The following is a 15698-nucleotide window of genomic DNA, read 5'->3' as shown; positions in this document are numbered from 1 at the left end:
TACATATATATCCAATTCATCCGTATAACAATGTATCTCTCAAGATTTGAATCTACCTTCAATTATTATTTCGTTCCCTGGTAAAATTCACAAATCTCAACTAATTAATTTGTACGTACATGCATTATAATAAGAGAAATAGAAAGATACAAAGGTAGCAATGAAAATTTCACCAACCTCGTTTAGTTTCTTTCTAAGTGCTTTTTAAACTAGGACTATCTAGGATGTTATTATGTTATAGTAGTAGGAGAGTAGAAAATGAAAAATTTTAGGACTATGATTCATCTTTTTAATTATTTTTTAAATTTCTAAAAGAAAGTTTCGAAGTTTTTATTTTTTATATATTTTCAAAAGATAATATACATAAGCTGAGTGTTGGGCGGAGATGAAGATGTTGAGATAGATGAGTGGTCATATGCGATTGAATAAAATAATGAACGAAAATATAAGAGAGAGAATTGAAGTAGCACCCATTGTGAAAAATATGGTTGAATTGCGATTCAGTTGGTTTGGACATGTGAGAAGAAGACTGATAGAACATCCAGTCAGGAGAGTGGATGAGATAGAAAATGGACAAGGGGCGAAAGGCAGAGGAAGATCTAAAAAAAACCATTCATGAGGTGGTCAAACGAGATCTACATGTAAATGGTCTCTTTATAGACATGATACATGATAGAGCACAATAACTTCGTTTGATTCATGTAGCCGATCCCATTTAGTGGGATAAGACTTTGTTGCTATTGTTGTTGTATTTTCAAAAGATAATAAATTTAAATTTTTATCTTTTTAAATATTGGAAAAATAATTAATTGAGATGATGAATTAGAATTTTCAATCATTGCTCGTAGAAATATAGCATGTATGTGGCCATCGCAGAAATATCACTTATTCATTGAAATAAATAATAAAGTTGAGAAGGGGAAAATTGAGGCTCATCAATGATGCCTTATTGCCTTTAATAATAAATTTCCTAAACGAAAGGAAAAGTTGTTTGTGTTATTACTTAAGACAAGAGTATATTAGAGCGAGATATAATCATGATTAACTATATTTACCTCTTCTTATATTATTATAAATTTTTAAAAGAATTAATTTTATGACGTCATATTAAATTTTTTATTGACTTTTAAAAAATAATTATGTTAACTGTATATTAAAAATAAGTTATTTATATAAAATATATGTTAAAATATAAAATATACGTTAAAAATAAAAATAAGTTAAACAATATATATATTTATATATAAATACATAGTGACATATTTAATAATTAATTTTTGGTGTGTATGTAATATTTTTTAAAAAATAGTTAAGTATGATTTTGGTTTTTAAGGTATATGCCGAAAATTTTTTTTGTCTCTAATTTTTTTCATATAAAATCGTTCTTAAGATTTAACTTAATTTTAAAATCGTCATTCGAACTAAAATACTTTTTTCTTTCTTCACCAAAATACCAGTCTCCATTCTTCTTTTTCTTTTTCTCGAGTAGCATCTTTTCTTCCTTTACTTTTATTTCATTACAGTACCAACAACAACAATAAAATTAAAAGCAAAACCAATGTAATACATAAAAAATAGAATCAGAAATACAAAATTCAAAGAATTGATTTTGTTTTTTCAAATATATAAAGAAAAAATTAGATAAAAAACGCAATAACAATGAGATCAAAGAAATAAAATCAGAATCACAAGACCAACAAAATCAAAATCAAAAGTACATAAACAATAAAATCAAAATCAGAAGCAAAAAATCAAATCAGAAACAAAAAAATTAGAAGCAGAAACAACCTAAAGCATATATTAATAAGAAACCCACCTCAAAAGGAGCAAATCCAGTTTCACCATTCAAGTTAAATGTTGAAATTCCAGTCAACAATCTCAACAGAAGCTGAATAGCACATGATAAGAAGTTAACAATGCGAGAACATAATTATAGCAATTAGTCTTTGTGTTTGTAGCAATAAGCCAAATTCTATAGAAGCAAAGTCCCATAAGAATAAAATTGGAGGTTGAAATTACAAGAGTATTGATTGCACATGGCGTATAGGAACCAAAGGCGCTATCAACTGCTTTGGCTCAAACACTGTTTGATTCTGGCTTGCAGTACCAAATGAATGGTTTTATGAGTGGTTCTACCAGAAACACAGACGGCAGCAGCGGCAGTGTCAAAACGCGACGGCGATGAAGCACTCTTGGCCTCTTCCTCTCCATGATTGTGCGTTTTTTCTCTCTCTCTTCACGAGCTCTTCGCTAGTGACAAGGCGTGGCGGCAAGGCTCGTATCTCCTCTCTCCCTTGGGAGCTCTCTCTTCCTCTGGTTCTAATTTTCGACGGCAATGGCGACTCCAAGTCTCGTCAACGCCGTCCCCCCTTTCCTTTTTTTCTTTCTCCTTCCCTTCCTCTCCTCCTTCTTCTTCCTTCCCCCTCACGATTCCCTTTTCCCTCCCCGTTCTCTTTCTTTTCTTTTTTTATTTATAATTTATTTGGTTAGGGAGAAGTTGGTAGTAAAAATTAAATTTTAGTAAAAATGACGATTTTAAAACTAAGTTTAACTTTAAGGATAATTTTATATGAAAAAAATGTTAGGGACCAAAAAGAATTTCGACTTATACTTTAATGATTAAAATCATACTTAACTCTTTAAAAAATTAAGCGTAAAGTATATTAGAATGAACAAAAATGGCAAGTATATGCTAAAATTAGCCATTATATACTTTTATATAAATACATGTATAAATGATCTGGGATGATGAGGCCAGTGACAATGAGTGTTTAAGATTGGATGAATAACTGATAGAAAACAAAAGGACCTGGGATTTAACAAGGGAGTTAGGAGTATTGCTATATAATGAAGAAAATGACATTATGGTCATTCTCCAACAACAGAATGAAGAAATAGTTCAAAAAAAAAATTGGCAAAATAGAAGGCAAAAGTTAGACGAAGCAGACCAAAATCCATAAAAAAGTGTGCAATAATTTTTTAAAATGATTTTAGTTCTTAGAATGTTAGGGCGTTGAGGGGTGACGAAAAGTTGAGGATGGTAAAGAACCTGAAGAGAAAATATGATTGAACATGTTAGGTTTGGTGGAGATTAAAAGGCAGATAGTGACTAGGTTTGATATTTTAAAAATTTGGGAGAATGGTTGTGCGGAATGAGACCATGTTGAGTTCGATGGTGCACCTGATGGGTTACTGTTAATATGGGATGTTGAGTTTTTTAAAATAAGAAATGTTATAAAGGCGAGAGATGGTTGTGTTTTGAAGGGATATTCTTAAAGAATAATTTTAATTGTGCTTTTATTTTGGTTTATGGTGCACATGTTAGAGATGAGAAGCTTGTTGTGTGGGAAGAGTTGAGTTACATAACTCGTTTATGTCAGGTTTCTTGCTATTTTATGGTGGACTTTAATGAAATTGTACAGGTGGAAGAAAGATGAGGCCCTGATAGCTTATCCTTGTTAGTGGAAGATTTCAAGAATTAGATACATGATATGAGTTTGGTAGACTTGCCGATTACTGATCGCAAGTTTACCTGGTTTAAAGGTCGATCTTGTAACCGTATTGATAGGATTCTTGTCAGTTTGGAATGACTTGAAAATGACAAAGAGATAATTATTAGTGTTTTTTACATTTTAATTTAGGTTTGTTCTGTCTGTTGTCTTCTTATGCTCTACTTTTTGTGTTGAGCTTCTTTTAAAAACAAACATGTATAATTAATTTTTAATGTATATTTTATATTTTAATATATATTTTATATTAATAACTGATTTTAGTACTTAATATAATTATAGAATAAAATATAATTATTTATATATTTTTTATTTATTTAAACTTTTAAAAAAATAATTTAATGATATAGTATATAAAAATGCGTTTAATTTTAAAATAAAAAAATAATACATTAAAAATATAATATAAAAGACAGAAATATAAAAATAAATATTTTTTATTTTATTTATTAGTGAATTAAATATGAGATAAAATAAATAACAAAAAATTTAATTTATTTTTTTTAAATAAAGTTTAGAATATAAAATAAAATAATAAAAATAATAATTATAAAAATTTAATACTAATAATAAAAAATTAAATATATTAATTTAATATCTCTATTTATATTTTATCTAATAAACACGATTTTATATCCTTATTATGATTATTTATCAGGGTGAACAGTCCTTATAAATAAACACAGGAATCAGAGCTGAATTATTAAGGGTGGGTCTGTGCATGTCAGTGCCACCGTTTTGGATTGTTTTAGTGGGTGAGAAAATTATGGGACCTCTCTTTGAGAATGACCCCCCATTCATCATACTCATATATATAAGAGAAAAAAAAACATAGATTCCCGTTTACAACAACATATATATGTAATTGTAAGCACCAGCAACGATACGATTATTATTGCTAATTTAAGGACAATTTTTTCTATAAATCAATTCAAATATTTGTGTCCATGTTCATTATCATTAGGACCATCAGTAGTAAAGACAGTTGTGTCTTTTTTGGTAGTACTAACAAATTAAAGTATGTCAGTTAACTATAAGAAAAATAAATGGTTCCCCCCATCAGTATGGTCCCTTCATCCACATGGTATGAGTTTGACCTGAAAGACCCATGACCTAGATTAAATTCCATTGCCATTAATTACACACCATCCATATATGTATAGATGCTGACATTTTATTTATATGTAATATAATATGAACAGTTATTTAATCCAGTATAATTTTATTTTTTAAGACGGGTTCTATCATGTCATGTTATATATATAAGTAACCAAAAAGTTAAACTTTGATAGTTTATTAATAAATTAAAGGCATGATTGTAAAGGGTTACTATACGTAGTTATTACGTACTATATTTCTTAAATTTTATTTAACATTTAATTAGTATGTATATATGTACCATCCAATTTAGAGGGTCTGGATAATAATAATAATAATAACAATAATAATAATAATAATAATAATAATAATAATGCACCTTTTTAAGTAAAAATAACTGTTTATAAACTAAATTTCAAAATAGTTATTCATTTTTGTTATTTAATTATTTTATTAATCTCTATAATTTTACTAAATTTATAATTAAATCTCTCTTTCTATATTTTTTCAATTAAATCTCTATATTATTTTTAATTTTATAATTAAATTCTTTTCATATTAAAAATATTAAAATTAATAAAATATTTCTTTTAAAAAATATATAATAAAAAATTTAATTAAATTTTTAATTGTGTGTAACTTTAATTTGTAAAAAAATATTTTATTAATTCTAATATTGTTTATATTAAAAAAATAAATTATAAAATTAAAAATCATATAAAAATTCGATTAAATATATATAAAAATTTAATTAAAAATTTAAAAAATTATAAGAATCAATAGAATAATTAAATTAATTAGATTATGGGATATATGTATTCAATGATAGGATCTGCAATATCTATCAAATTTTTAGAACTAACCTGGTAGCTAGTTAAAAATGAAATCTAAAACTTTGTAGTTAATAAAAATGAAATTTCAACTGTAATGATAACAAAAAGTTACTACTTAACACGAAAGTCTTGTGTATTTTAAGAACAAGTTTAATTAAGTTATTTGTTCTATATCATTCGTTGTTTGAAATATTAACCATGTTTATAAGAAAATATTTTGTTTTCAATTAATAAACAAAGGATTCTCTCTATACTTGCTTGAAGAGTATTCTTTTGTGTTTTGGTATCAATTCAAGCTTGGGCAATATCGTGCACGATGCATTACACGTTTAAGACAGGAAAATCAAACTTGTACAACCATTTTAACTGAAAGTTACAACATTTATAATATTTCGTTTCTTAACATATTAGGGTTTAATAAACTACCGCACTTTAATAAGAGAAAAAAAAAAACATATTTAAATTATTATCAAGGTAAAAGAAATGCAATAATAATATATATACAAACGATACAATTAATGAGCAGCTTCTTGAAGAAGTGCTTTCTACTAATAACGAAATTAATTTATATTTATGTGATTATGGTGAAATTGAAACAAGATATGCATTATCTGTTAAGGGCGAATATAAGTACAGGGGTCAATTTCATCCACCAACATCAACACATAGCATGCATGATGCATAGCTTTCATTTTCCACTGTACTGTGTTACAACTTATTATATCTATGTATGTACAGAGCGTGACAGATATAAACACCTTCAGCTGAGACCACTAGCCATTTCTCCTACTCATTTAGTATTAATTAGTATATATCCATTTCCATTACAACTTTGAAATTTCCTTCATTAAATCGCCAACCCTCCTTCAGCACATTCAATCTTATAAACATACGGAAAAGACATCCACGAACCAAACTAACATAAATATACAAGAGCCAAAAAAGAGGCCGTTTTGGTTAGTATATATTACATTTCAACCCTTATTTATATGCTAAAATTCAGTTATTAAATTAGCGGTAGAATACAAAATATAAATTAAAAATAAATTAAAATACCACATACTCATATATGTAATGACTAATTTAATAGTTGATTTTTTTTGTTAAATTTAGTTAGTTCAGTTTTAAATATAATTAATCAGTTTATTTATAATTTAATTTAGGGTTTATTTTATCCTTTAATGGAGATCATTATAGAATTAATATTAAAATTTTATAAACAATAAACACCAGTGAAAGGGGTCAAAATATGCAAAACCATTTTTTTTCTTTTTCTTTTTCTTTTTAAAACTTTTATTAACTAAACTCGTGACCACTAGGTGGTACGGTAATATATATATGAGAGGAAAGCTAATTAATAGCGAGTTAATAATGTTATTATTGCAAATTCATTTATGGTGACAACAGTTAATATAAAATATAGAGAAATAAGACAAATTTTTTTTGAGGAATTTTACAATAGATTTATAATATTTTTTTTAAAGTAGCAAGTAAATTTTAAGAAAAAAATTTATAAATAAGTCCCTTGAAACTTGCTATAATATAATGGATTTATAGGTTCAGAACGAAGAATCATATTTAACATTGTAATCTTTTAGATGTTAGAAATCTAATATTTCAATTTTTATGGATTGATTTAATAATTTTCCCTCACAAAACCTATAAGTGAATTAAATTTTTCTCATGAAGTTATTTAGTATTTTATATTCTTTAAACACCTACCAATGTTCTATAATAACTAAAGATGTAATATTTTAAGTTGGTCTAATTATTAATTTACTTATCTATTTAAATAAATATTAAAAATTTAAATTCTATCTTGTGATGCAACAATCTATTAATTAAAAATAAATTTTTTAATATGACTCATATTTATCGTGTATTAGTCCTTACTTCGTTGAGTTAAAAATACTACTATAATAAATAAAAAATTACTCAAAATACTGTAAAGTCTAACTAAAAATTAACTACTTATTATTTGTCAATATCAATTAATTTTTTTAAATTTAATTTTTATTCACATTAGCATTCAAATGAATATTCAAAACTATATAGCACAACAACATTCAAAATCTCATGAAAAAAATGTGTATGAAATTAAATTCAGATCTTAATAAGTCACCAAAAAAAATTCAGATCTTAATAATTATCGTGAAAAATAACGTGAATAGGAAAAAAATCAATTTAAGATGAATAAAAATAGTTAAATTTGGTATAAAAAATCAAGTCGATATGCTTTTTGAATAAGATAGTGCTAGGTAAACAATGACTATTTTAAACAATACGAACAACTACCAATCAAATAAAAATACACTATATTTTTAAATTATTCACCTAAATTTTAATATTAAAATAACCATCTGTACACCTAGTGAAATGAACATTCGATATATCTATTATTCACATTGTTTAATATTTTAATTATCTACTTATATTTTTTTTAATATTATATTTGATTTGATTTGATTTTGTGGAATATGACGGAAAAAGAAGGAAAAGTATAAGTAACCAAAAGCTTATCAGACAAAAATTAAATAAAACTATATTAATTTATATCAATAATTAATTAATTTTAAATTTTTTAAATTCAAAATTTAAAAAATTTTAAATTGATTAAGTAAACCTAATTAAAACCTATAAAAACCTTCCTTTTTTTTCTCCCATTAATCTATCCACTTCTAACAATCACAAATTCGAAAAATATATAAAAGAACATCCATTTAATATGAAAAAAAAATATTCTAATACTTAATAGAAGAAACATCCATATATATTAACTCGTAAAAATTTTGAATTCATTCAAAGGTATTTGGCTGTGGCTGATATGCTTTTGGTTCCTAGCTTTACTCTAGAAAGAATTATTGTTTGGAGACGCAGATGAGAGGTGCATTGCAAGTTGCATGTAGCTGGTGTAGCACGCCACACGCCCAAACAAAAACATATATAAAATGACTTCATTTACTTCTCTCATAACACAACTTGTGGTTCACACACATCCAACCAAGGTCTCCTTCTCCAACTCTTCAAATAATTCAATTCCAAACTACTTTTCATGCACTAAATAGCTAGTACTCCTTACTTCTTCATCACAATTTCAAATTCAAATTATCTTTCATTCACTTGAGAGTGTGTTGGGGAGAGGATTGATGCTTGCGGTGTCACCTTTGAGGACCAACAGAGATGATGAAATCCAAGGACAGGACATGGAGACCTTATCCATCATTGGAGAAGACGACTTTGCTGAATTATCCGAGGGCAACTTGTTGGAAAGCATCAACTTCGACGATCTCTTCGCCGGCATCAACCACGCAGATGTCTTGCCGGATCTCGAAATGGATCCTGACATCTTCGCCGACTTCTCACTCAACGCCGCGAACAATTCTTCATCCCTAGTCTTGAATGGTTGTGGTAAATCGGCTTCTTCGGAATCCGGCTCGAGTAGTCGAGGGGAGGAGATAGTGAGCAAAAGGGATGGATCCATCGTAGTGAATCCATCCCCTAGTAATAAAGAAGGTGATAATAAAGGAAGAAAACCATCATCCTCCTCATCATGTCAATCAAAGAATCCTCATCAAACCAAGAAAAAGGTTAAGAAGGTAAGTACAATAACTTTTGAAATTACTTTCTCTTCAACTAATAATTAATTTGACTCGAAATCATTGGATATGAGATGATTAAGTAATTAGGCTTGGATGAAGTTGATGAAATTAATGAACGTTTTAAGGTTCTGTCTCTATCTGTATACTGTCGCGCCCAGAGTGTGAAGGTACTCACTCACGGGTACCATAAGTTACAGGGTGTCATAGAAGATCTAAATTTAATGCAACTGTCCTATATAGTAATTTTGATGATGCTTAATTTGTGTGAAATAAATAAAATTAGGTGGATTGGACCCCAGAATTGCACAGGCGATTTGTTCAAGCAGTGGAGCAGCTGGGAGTTGATAAAGCAGTCCCTTCAAGGATTCTAGAGATCATGGGAATTGACTGCCTCACCCGCCATAACATCGCTAGCCACCTTCAGGTAACAATATATATAGTTACTGTTGAAGAGGTATATATTGTTCTAAACCGTGGAAAATTGAATGCAGAAATATCGATCACATAGGAAGCATATACTAGCTCGGGAGGCTGAAGCAGCAAGTTGGAGTCAACGGAGGCAGATGTATGGTGGAGGGAGAGGGAAGAGAGAGGTGAGCCCTTGGGTTGCACCAACCATTGGTTTTCCTCCGACTCCAATTACACCAATGCCGCCCCAGTTTAGACCCTTACATGTGTGGGGTCATCCCACCATGCACATGTGGCCGCCTAAACCTCATCAGCCACCGCCTCCTGCACCTTGGCCTTCCGACCCTTCTTTTTGGCACCACCCTCACCACCAAAGGGTAACTCTTTCTCTCTTCTACTTTATATAATTTCACTTTTAAAAATATTACATTTTTATATATAAAAAATTAGTTACGATATATTTATGTAATTATATATAAATATATATTTATTGTTTAATTATTTTTAATATATATTTTATATTTTAATATATATTTTATATTGATAATTAATTTGTTATGTAAGCATTATATAAGTTGTTTACCTTCCCTTGATAATAAATGTTTTGTTTTTTTATTTAAGAAAATTCACTTTTTTATATAAGTTTAGTTTTCATGCATTAATAATAATGTAAAATGTTTTATATAATATTTTTTTAGATAATTATTTACGCGTTTAATGTAAAAAATAATTATTTTTACTAATATAACATTATATGATTAGATCCAAATGTAAAATAATTTTATTCTATCACAATGTATCAAAATTAATTTTTTTTCACATAATGTATTTTTCTCTATCATTGAATTATGGGCGAAATTCAATTGATTTAATCATATCTTATCTAATAGTAAAATTGAGAACAGCTTCAAAAATACTTTTAACTTTTTGATCATATCATTACTTAGTTAGGGTTTAGGGTTAAAACAACACTTTTCTTGATTAATAATTGGTATTTGTATGCACTTAATTTGTGTCTAAACTCTAAGAGGCGTGCATATTATTGTTGTTTGAGTACAGGCTCATCAAAAGGCAGTACCCCCAGGAACACCGTGTTTTCCACAACCTCTGACAACAACGGTAACTACTCATGACCCCATTTGGAACCATTCTACTTGTCTTCTCCTTTCAAACTTGGATCCTAATCTTTTTATATAATATCTCACCATGAGCACACATACATAAACAAATCATGTTGTCACATATTTCAACTCAAAATTAAAGTGTGCTTTTGCTTCACTCACCAATATGGAGGAAATTAAATACAATTAAACATGCAGAGATTTGGTTCTCCGCCAACCACCACCGTGGCGGGTATCCCACCACCACCGCGTGCCATCTATAAAGTAGATCCCGGCATGCCCAAGCCCCTAGTTGACTTCCATCCGGTAAATTTTCTTCACTCTTTGTACTGTATACCTCGTTTATTTTAATACAAACACAGTTAAAAGAAGTAAATCAAAGTAACACTTCTTTCTATTGAATAAACAAGTTGTATAGTATTATATGAATTTAATTTCTATGCATTATTAAGTCACCAAAAATTAGAAAAGTCACCAAAAATTTCTATGTATTATTAATATAAAAAATTTTAGATAAATAATTAATCCTGTATTATTACATCATTAAAAATAATTAATTTTAAATGTATTATTTTAAAAAATATTTAAGCGATTTAATGGTGGATCGTATAAAGCTCTTTTATAATATGAATATATAAAAATTAAAAAAATATGCGCGCATATATATATATATATATATATATATATATAATTTGTGTAAAATAATTTTATACATAAAAAATTATTTTTTATATTAATCGTATGAATAATTATTTAAAAAAACTTTTATAATTAATCAATACAAATTATATATATAAAAAATCAATTTTTTTTCTTTTTAAAGGTACAAATACAAACAAAAAAGAGAAAATAGTTGGTTATTACTACGAAATGGAACTGCAGATGTTAATTTTAATTTTGGTAAAATCTCACCAACAGTTCTATTTATATAAAATTAATAATTAAAAATTATTAAATAATAATTTAATTAAATATATTAAATTATTTAATAATTTTTAACTATTAATTTTACATAAAAAGATTTACATATAAATCTTTACTTTTAATTTTTTCCCGTAGATTTAAAAATAAAACTTTGGCATTATATAAAAAGTGTAGATATTAAGAGTAGATGTGTAATAGATAATCTTAAAAAATGTTTTGGTTTCATCATCGATAATAATTTTTGAATAAAATTCTAGGATTTTATAGGATATATTTAGTTAGAGTAGTAAAATATAATTGTAATGAAAATTTTATACAATGCATTCTATATATAAAAATACATATGAATTTATTTGTCATGAAATTTAATGTATACATATATTTTAATGTTTCGTCAGACATTTCATATGGGTCAAGCTGAAGTTTTATATATAAATATATATTTTATATTATAATAAAACAGAAAAGACTACAAAAGTCATGCTACAATAAATTCAACATTTATTAATGGTTAGAAATAAAATTGAATTGTAAATAAAACTGAATCAATAAATTAAATAACTCATACATACTACACTACATTATGAAAGGCTCACAATTGTATAATAAAAAAAAAATCGGTTCCATTAGGAACTAACTATAAATGAAGCTAATTCTGACAAATTAACTAAAAAATATGTCTATTACAAAAACAATAAAAAATAATTTCTTATTATTTTAATTTTTTGAATTTTAAAAAAAATAAAAAATTAGTTTAGTTAACTTATATCATAGTTAATTTTTTAGATTATTTTTTAAATTAAAACGGTCTTCATAATATAATAATAAAAAATATTATATATACATAAAATTTTATTATTAAATTGATCATTATATATTTATGTATAAATAAATATATATAATTTATTTTAATATGTATTTTATTTTTTAATATATATTTTATATTAATAATTAATAATTTAGTAGTTAATTTTTTATATAAACACTTAATATGATTGTATAGTAATAGTAATAATAACACTCCCAAATTATTATTATTGAGTTGATGTTAATAACTCAAAGATGAAAAAATAGAAGAAATATAATTTGACTATGTTACGTGTATATTAAAATTAGTCACTAAAATCATTCACTAGTATAAAATATATATTGAAATATAAATATATGTTAAAAATAAATTAAATTCATACATATATTTATACACAAATACATTAGTTATTGATTTTAGTATCTAATTTTAGTGTATGAATAATATTTTTGAATATAATTACTATATTGTGATTAAATAAGTTTGAATTGGTTAAATGTACCATGCTTGTAATTCTTCTTCATCTCCATATAAATCCATCTCTTTCTGTCATTTTTCGTCTTTGTCCATAAATACAAAGTTTCATTTGTTGGATTCGTCACGTTCCATGGATAGTTAATTTCCTTGTTCTATTTTCATCGTTAATCCCAATAATTAAATAATACAAGAAACTCACTGTTCGTTTGTTTCGGTAAATACAATTTCATGCATGATTGATTCAATTATTTAACTTGTTTCTGGTTGTTGTTATTGTGTTTAATTAATCAACAGTCAAAGGAAAGCGTAGATGCTGCGATTGGTGATGTATTATCAAAACCATGGCTGCCACTGCCACTTGGGCTTAAAGCTCCAGCGGTAGAGTGTGTGGTGGGTGAGTTACAGAGACAAGGAATTCCAAAAATTCCACCCGCAACTCCTGTGCTTAATTAATCTTTCAAGGAGAGGGCTCTATTTTTTTGCCCCTTTGATTTATGCTAAACCCTAATTCGACGACTTCTCAGCTTTTTTTGCTTGTTTAGTAGGAGAGTAAATGACAAATAAATTTTTAAAAATTTATATTTTGAATATATTAGTCTCTAAAAAAAATACCAATAAAATTTTTTAGTATAGTAGATGCGAATATACTATTTTTAAATTAGTCCTTATAATCATGATAGAAGGTCTTAATTTAAACTAATTTGTCCACATCTATTATCCTAAAAAATTTTATTAGTACTTTTGTTTTTAGAGATTAATCTATTCAAAATATAAATTTTTAAGAGTTTATTTGTCGTTATACTTTTAACAAAAAGAGTGGACTACCATTACTTGTTTGCCATCACTACTATTCACTACTCATCATTCTGTGTATCCATGACCCTGTGGATTATCATATACAAACCCTAGCTGTGAGTTTTGTATTACTTATTAAATCTCATGATATGAGTAAGTTGATCCTAAGCTAGCTATTCAGTTATGCAAAAGAGTGATCAATTTGCGTCTATTTATATTCATGCTAATTAAGGTATGAGGTTGTATACTGTTTGTATCTTGTAATAAGAATACGTTTTTGTTTACTCCCTAATATGAGTTATGATAATATGATTTAGAATATATACATGTTTTTTCCTTTTACAAATGTATGCAGATAAATAATAATGAGGTATATTTCAATTAGCATAATATATAGTATGTTTTTTTTCTTTTATAAATGTATATAGATAAACATCAATGAATTAAAATTCAATTGACATAATTTTTTTATCTTCATTTAAACATGTTAGATTGGAGTCCCACTTTTAATTTAAAAAAAATATATATGCAAATACATTATTAGTCTTATATCCGAACTTAAAAAAATTAGGTGAAAAGTTATTAAAACTTAAAATATTTAACAACAAAATTAGGATCATATTACTAAAATATTTAACAACAAAATTAGGATTATATTACTACTTGATTACAATAATTTATTTTAATTTAAATATCTATTCTATTTTATTATATAAAAATCGGATGTCTGTACTTAACGATGGAGTTGACGTGGCATGCTCTGGAGAGTGTTTTTCGATTTAATTATTTTAACTCATTCAATACAATTTATTATTATGACTTAATTATATCAGCTAATTGATTTGATTAGATATTTAAATATTAATATAATTTATTATAATATATATTACTTAATTAAATTTACTACATTAATTATAATTTGTAATATTAGTTAATTAATTTATTCATTTATAAAGTCTGAAATAAAATAAATAATTTATTGTTTATTCTAATTGAATTCATTAAATTTAATTATACATTATATACGAATTAATAATAATTTATAAATCACTTTATATTATATATGTATTAACAAAATATTATATACGTCTTAATGTGTTAATTAAATATTATATACGCACAGAAAAATAAATACAAAGATGATTTATATAATATTAATAATATTATATTAGCACAGTATTTTTTTTTTGTTTTGATATCATATAGTATTGATTATGATAATATTATTATATAAACTTTCTAATATCTATTCTATTATATAAAAATTGGATGTCTGCACTTAATGATAGAGCTGACGTGGCATGTTCTGGAGAGTATTTCTTGATTTAATTATTTTAACTCATTCAATACAACTTATTACCATGACTTAATTATATCAGCTAATTGATTTGATTAGATATTTAAATATTAATATAATTTATTATAATATATATTATTTAATTAATTTTACTACATTAATTATAATTTATTATATTAGTTAATTAATTTATTCATTTATAAAGTCTGAAATAAAAAGAATATATTTGTTGTTTATTCTAATTGAATTCATTAAATTTAATTATACATTATATACGAATTAATAATAATTTATAAATCATTCTAATTTATAATATTCAATAAAATAATTTATAAATCACTTTATATTATATATGTATTAACAAAATATTATATATATCTTAATGTGTTAATTAAATATTATATACGCACCGAAAAATAAATACAAAGATGATTTATATAATATTGATAATATTATATTAGCACCGTGATTCTTTTTTGTTTTGATATCATATAGTATAGATCAATTAGCATTATTTAACATATCTAAATATTTATTATAAGATATTACGTCTTTATTATTTCGATTCTCTTAGCACCTATAAATACCCTTCTATATTGTATCATTTTACACAACTTGAATACACACAAACCTTTTCTCTACTGCTCTCTCTTACCCTTTCTAATAATAATAAGTACATTTTAATTTAGTTAGAAGTTCATTATTTTATAGTCTTCTATAAAATAATCTTTTTATCACTTTGGATATTTTAACTCTTTTTTCTTTTTTTTCTCTTTACATGTAATTTTGTTGTGCATTAACTTTGTTTATTTAATGATGAAATATACTC

The 15698-nt window shown here is 25.7% G+C and overlaps 1 protein-coding gene across 1 annotated transcript; it reads left to right on the top strand.

Annotated features, from left to right (window-relative positions):
* Positions 1 to 8300: 8300 nt before the first annotated feature.
* LOC112707156 (transcription activator GLK1) lies at positions 8301 to 13893 on the top strand. Its single transcript, XM_025758772.3, has 6 exons — positions 8301 to 9036; positions 9323 to 9463; positions 9531 to 9824; positions 10507 to 10566; positions 10767 to 10874; positions 13072 to 13893. Exons 1-6 carry the CDS (start codon positions 8587 to 8589, stop codon positions 13228 to 13230), a joined length of 1212 nt encoding a protein of 403 aa, XP_025614557.1. The 5' UTR covers positions 8301 to 8586; the 3' UTR covers positions 13231 to 13893.
* The last annotated feature ends 1805 nt before the right edge of the window (positions 13894 to 15698 follow it).

This window comes from Arachis hypogaea, chromosome 8 (assembly GCF_003086295.3).
Source record: "Arachis hypogaea cultivar Tifrunner chromosome 8, arahy.Tifrunner.gnm2.J5K5, whole genome shotgun sequence".
NCBI lineage: Eukaryota > Viridiplantae > Streptophyta > Magnoliopsida > Fabales > Fabaceae > Arachis > Arachis hypogaea.
Note: the sequence above shows the minus strand (reverse complement) of the source record. Positions and strands in the feature narration are given on the sequence as shown.

What these genes read in the sequence shown, in the direction of transcription:
- LOC112707156 (XM_025758772.3), top strand. Translation starts at nt 8,587, where the DNA reads ATGCTTGCGGTGTCACCTTTGAGGACCAACAGAGATGATGAAATCCAA. An exon ending in CCAAGAAAAAGGTTAAGAAG is followed by an intron (nt 9,037 to 9,322) that starts GTAAGTACAATA and finishes AAATAAAATTAG; the next exon opens with GTGGATTGGACCCCAGAATT. An exon ending in ACATCGCTAGCCACCTTCAG is followed by an intron (nt 9,464 to 9,530) that starts GTAACAATATAT and finishes AATTGAATGCAG; the next exon opens with AAATATCGATCACATAGGAA.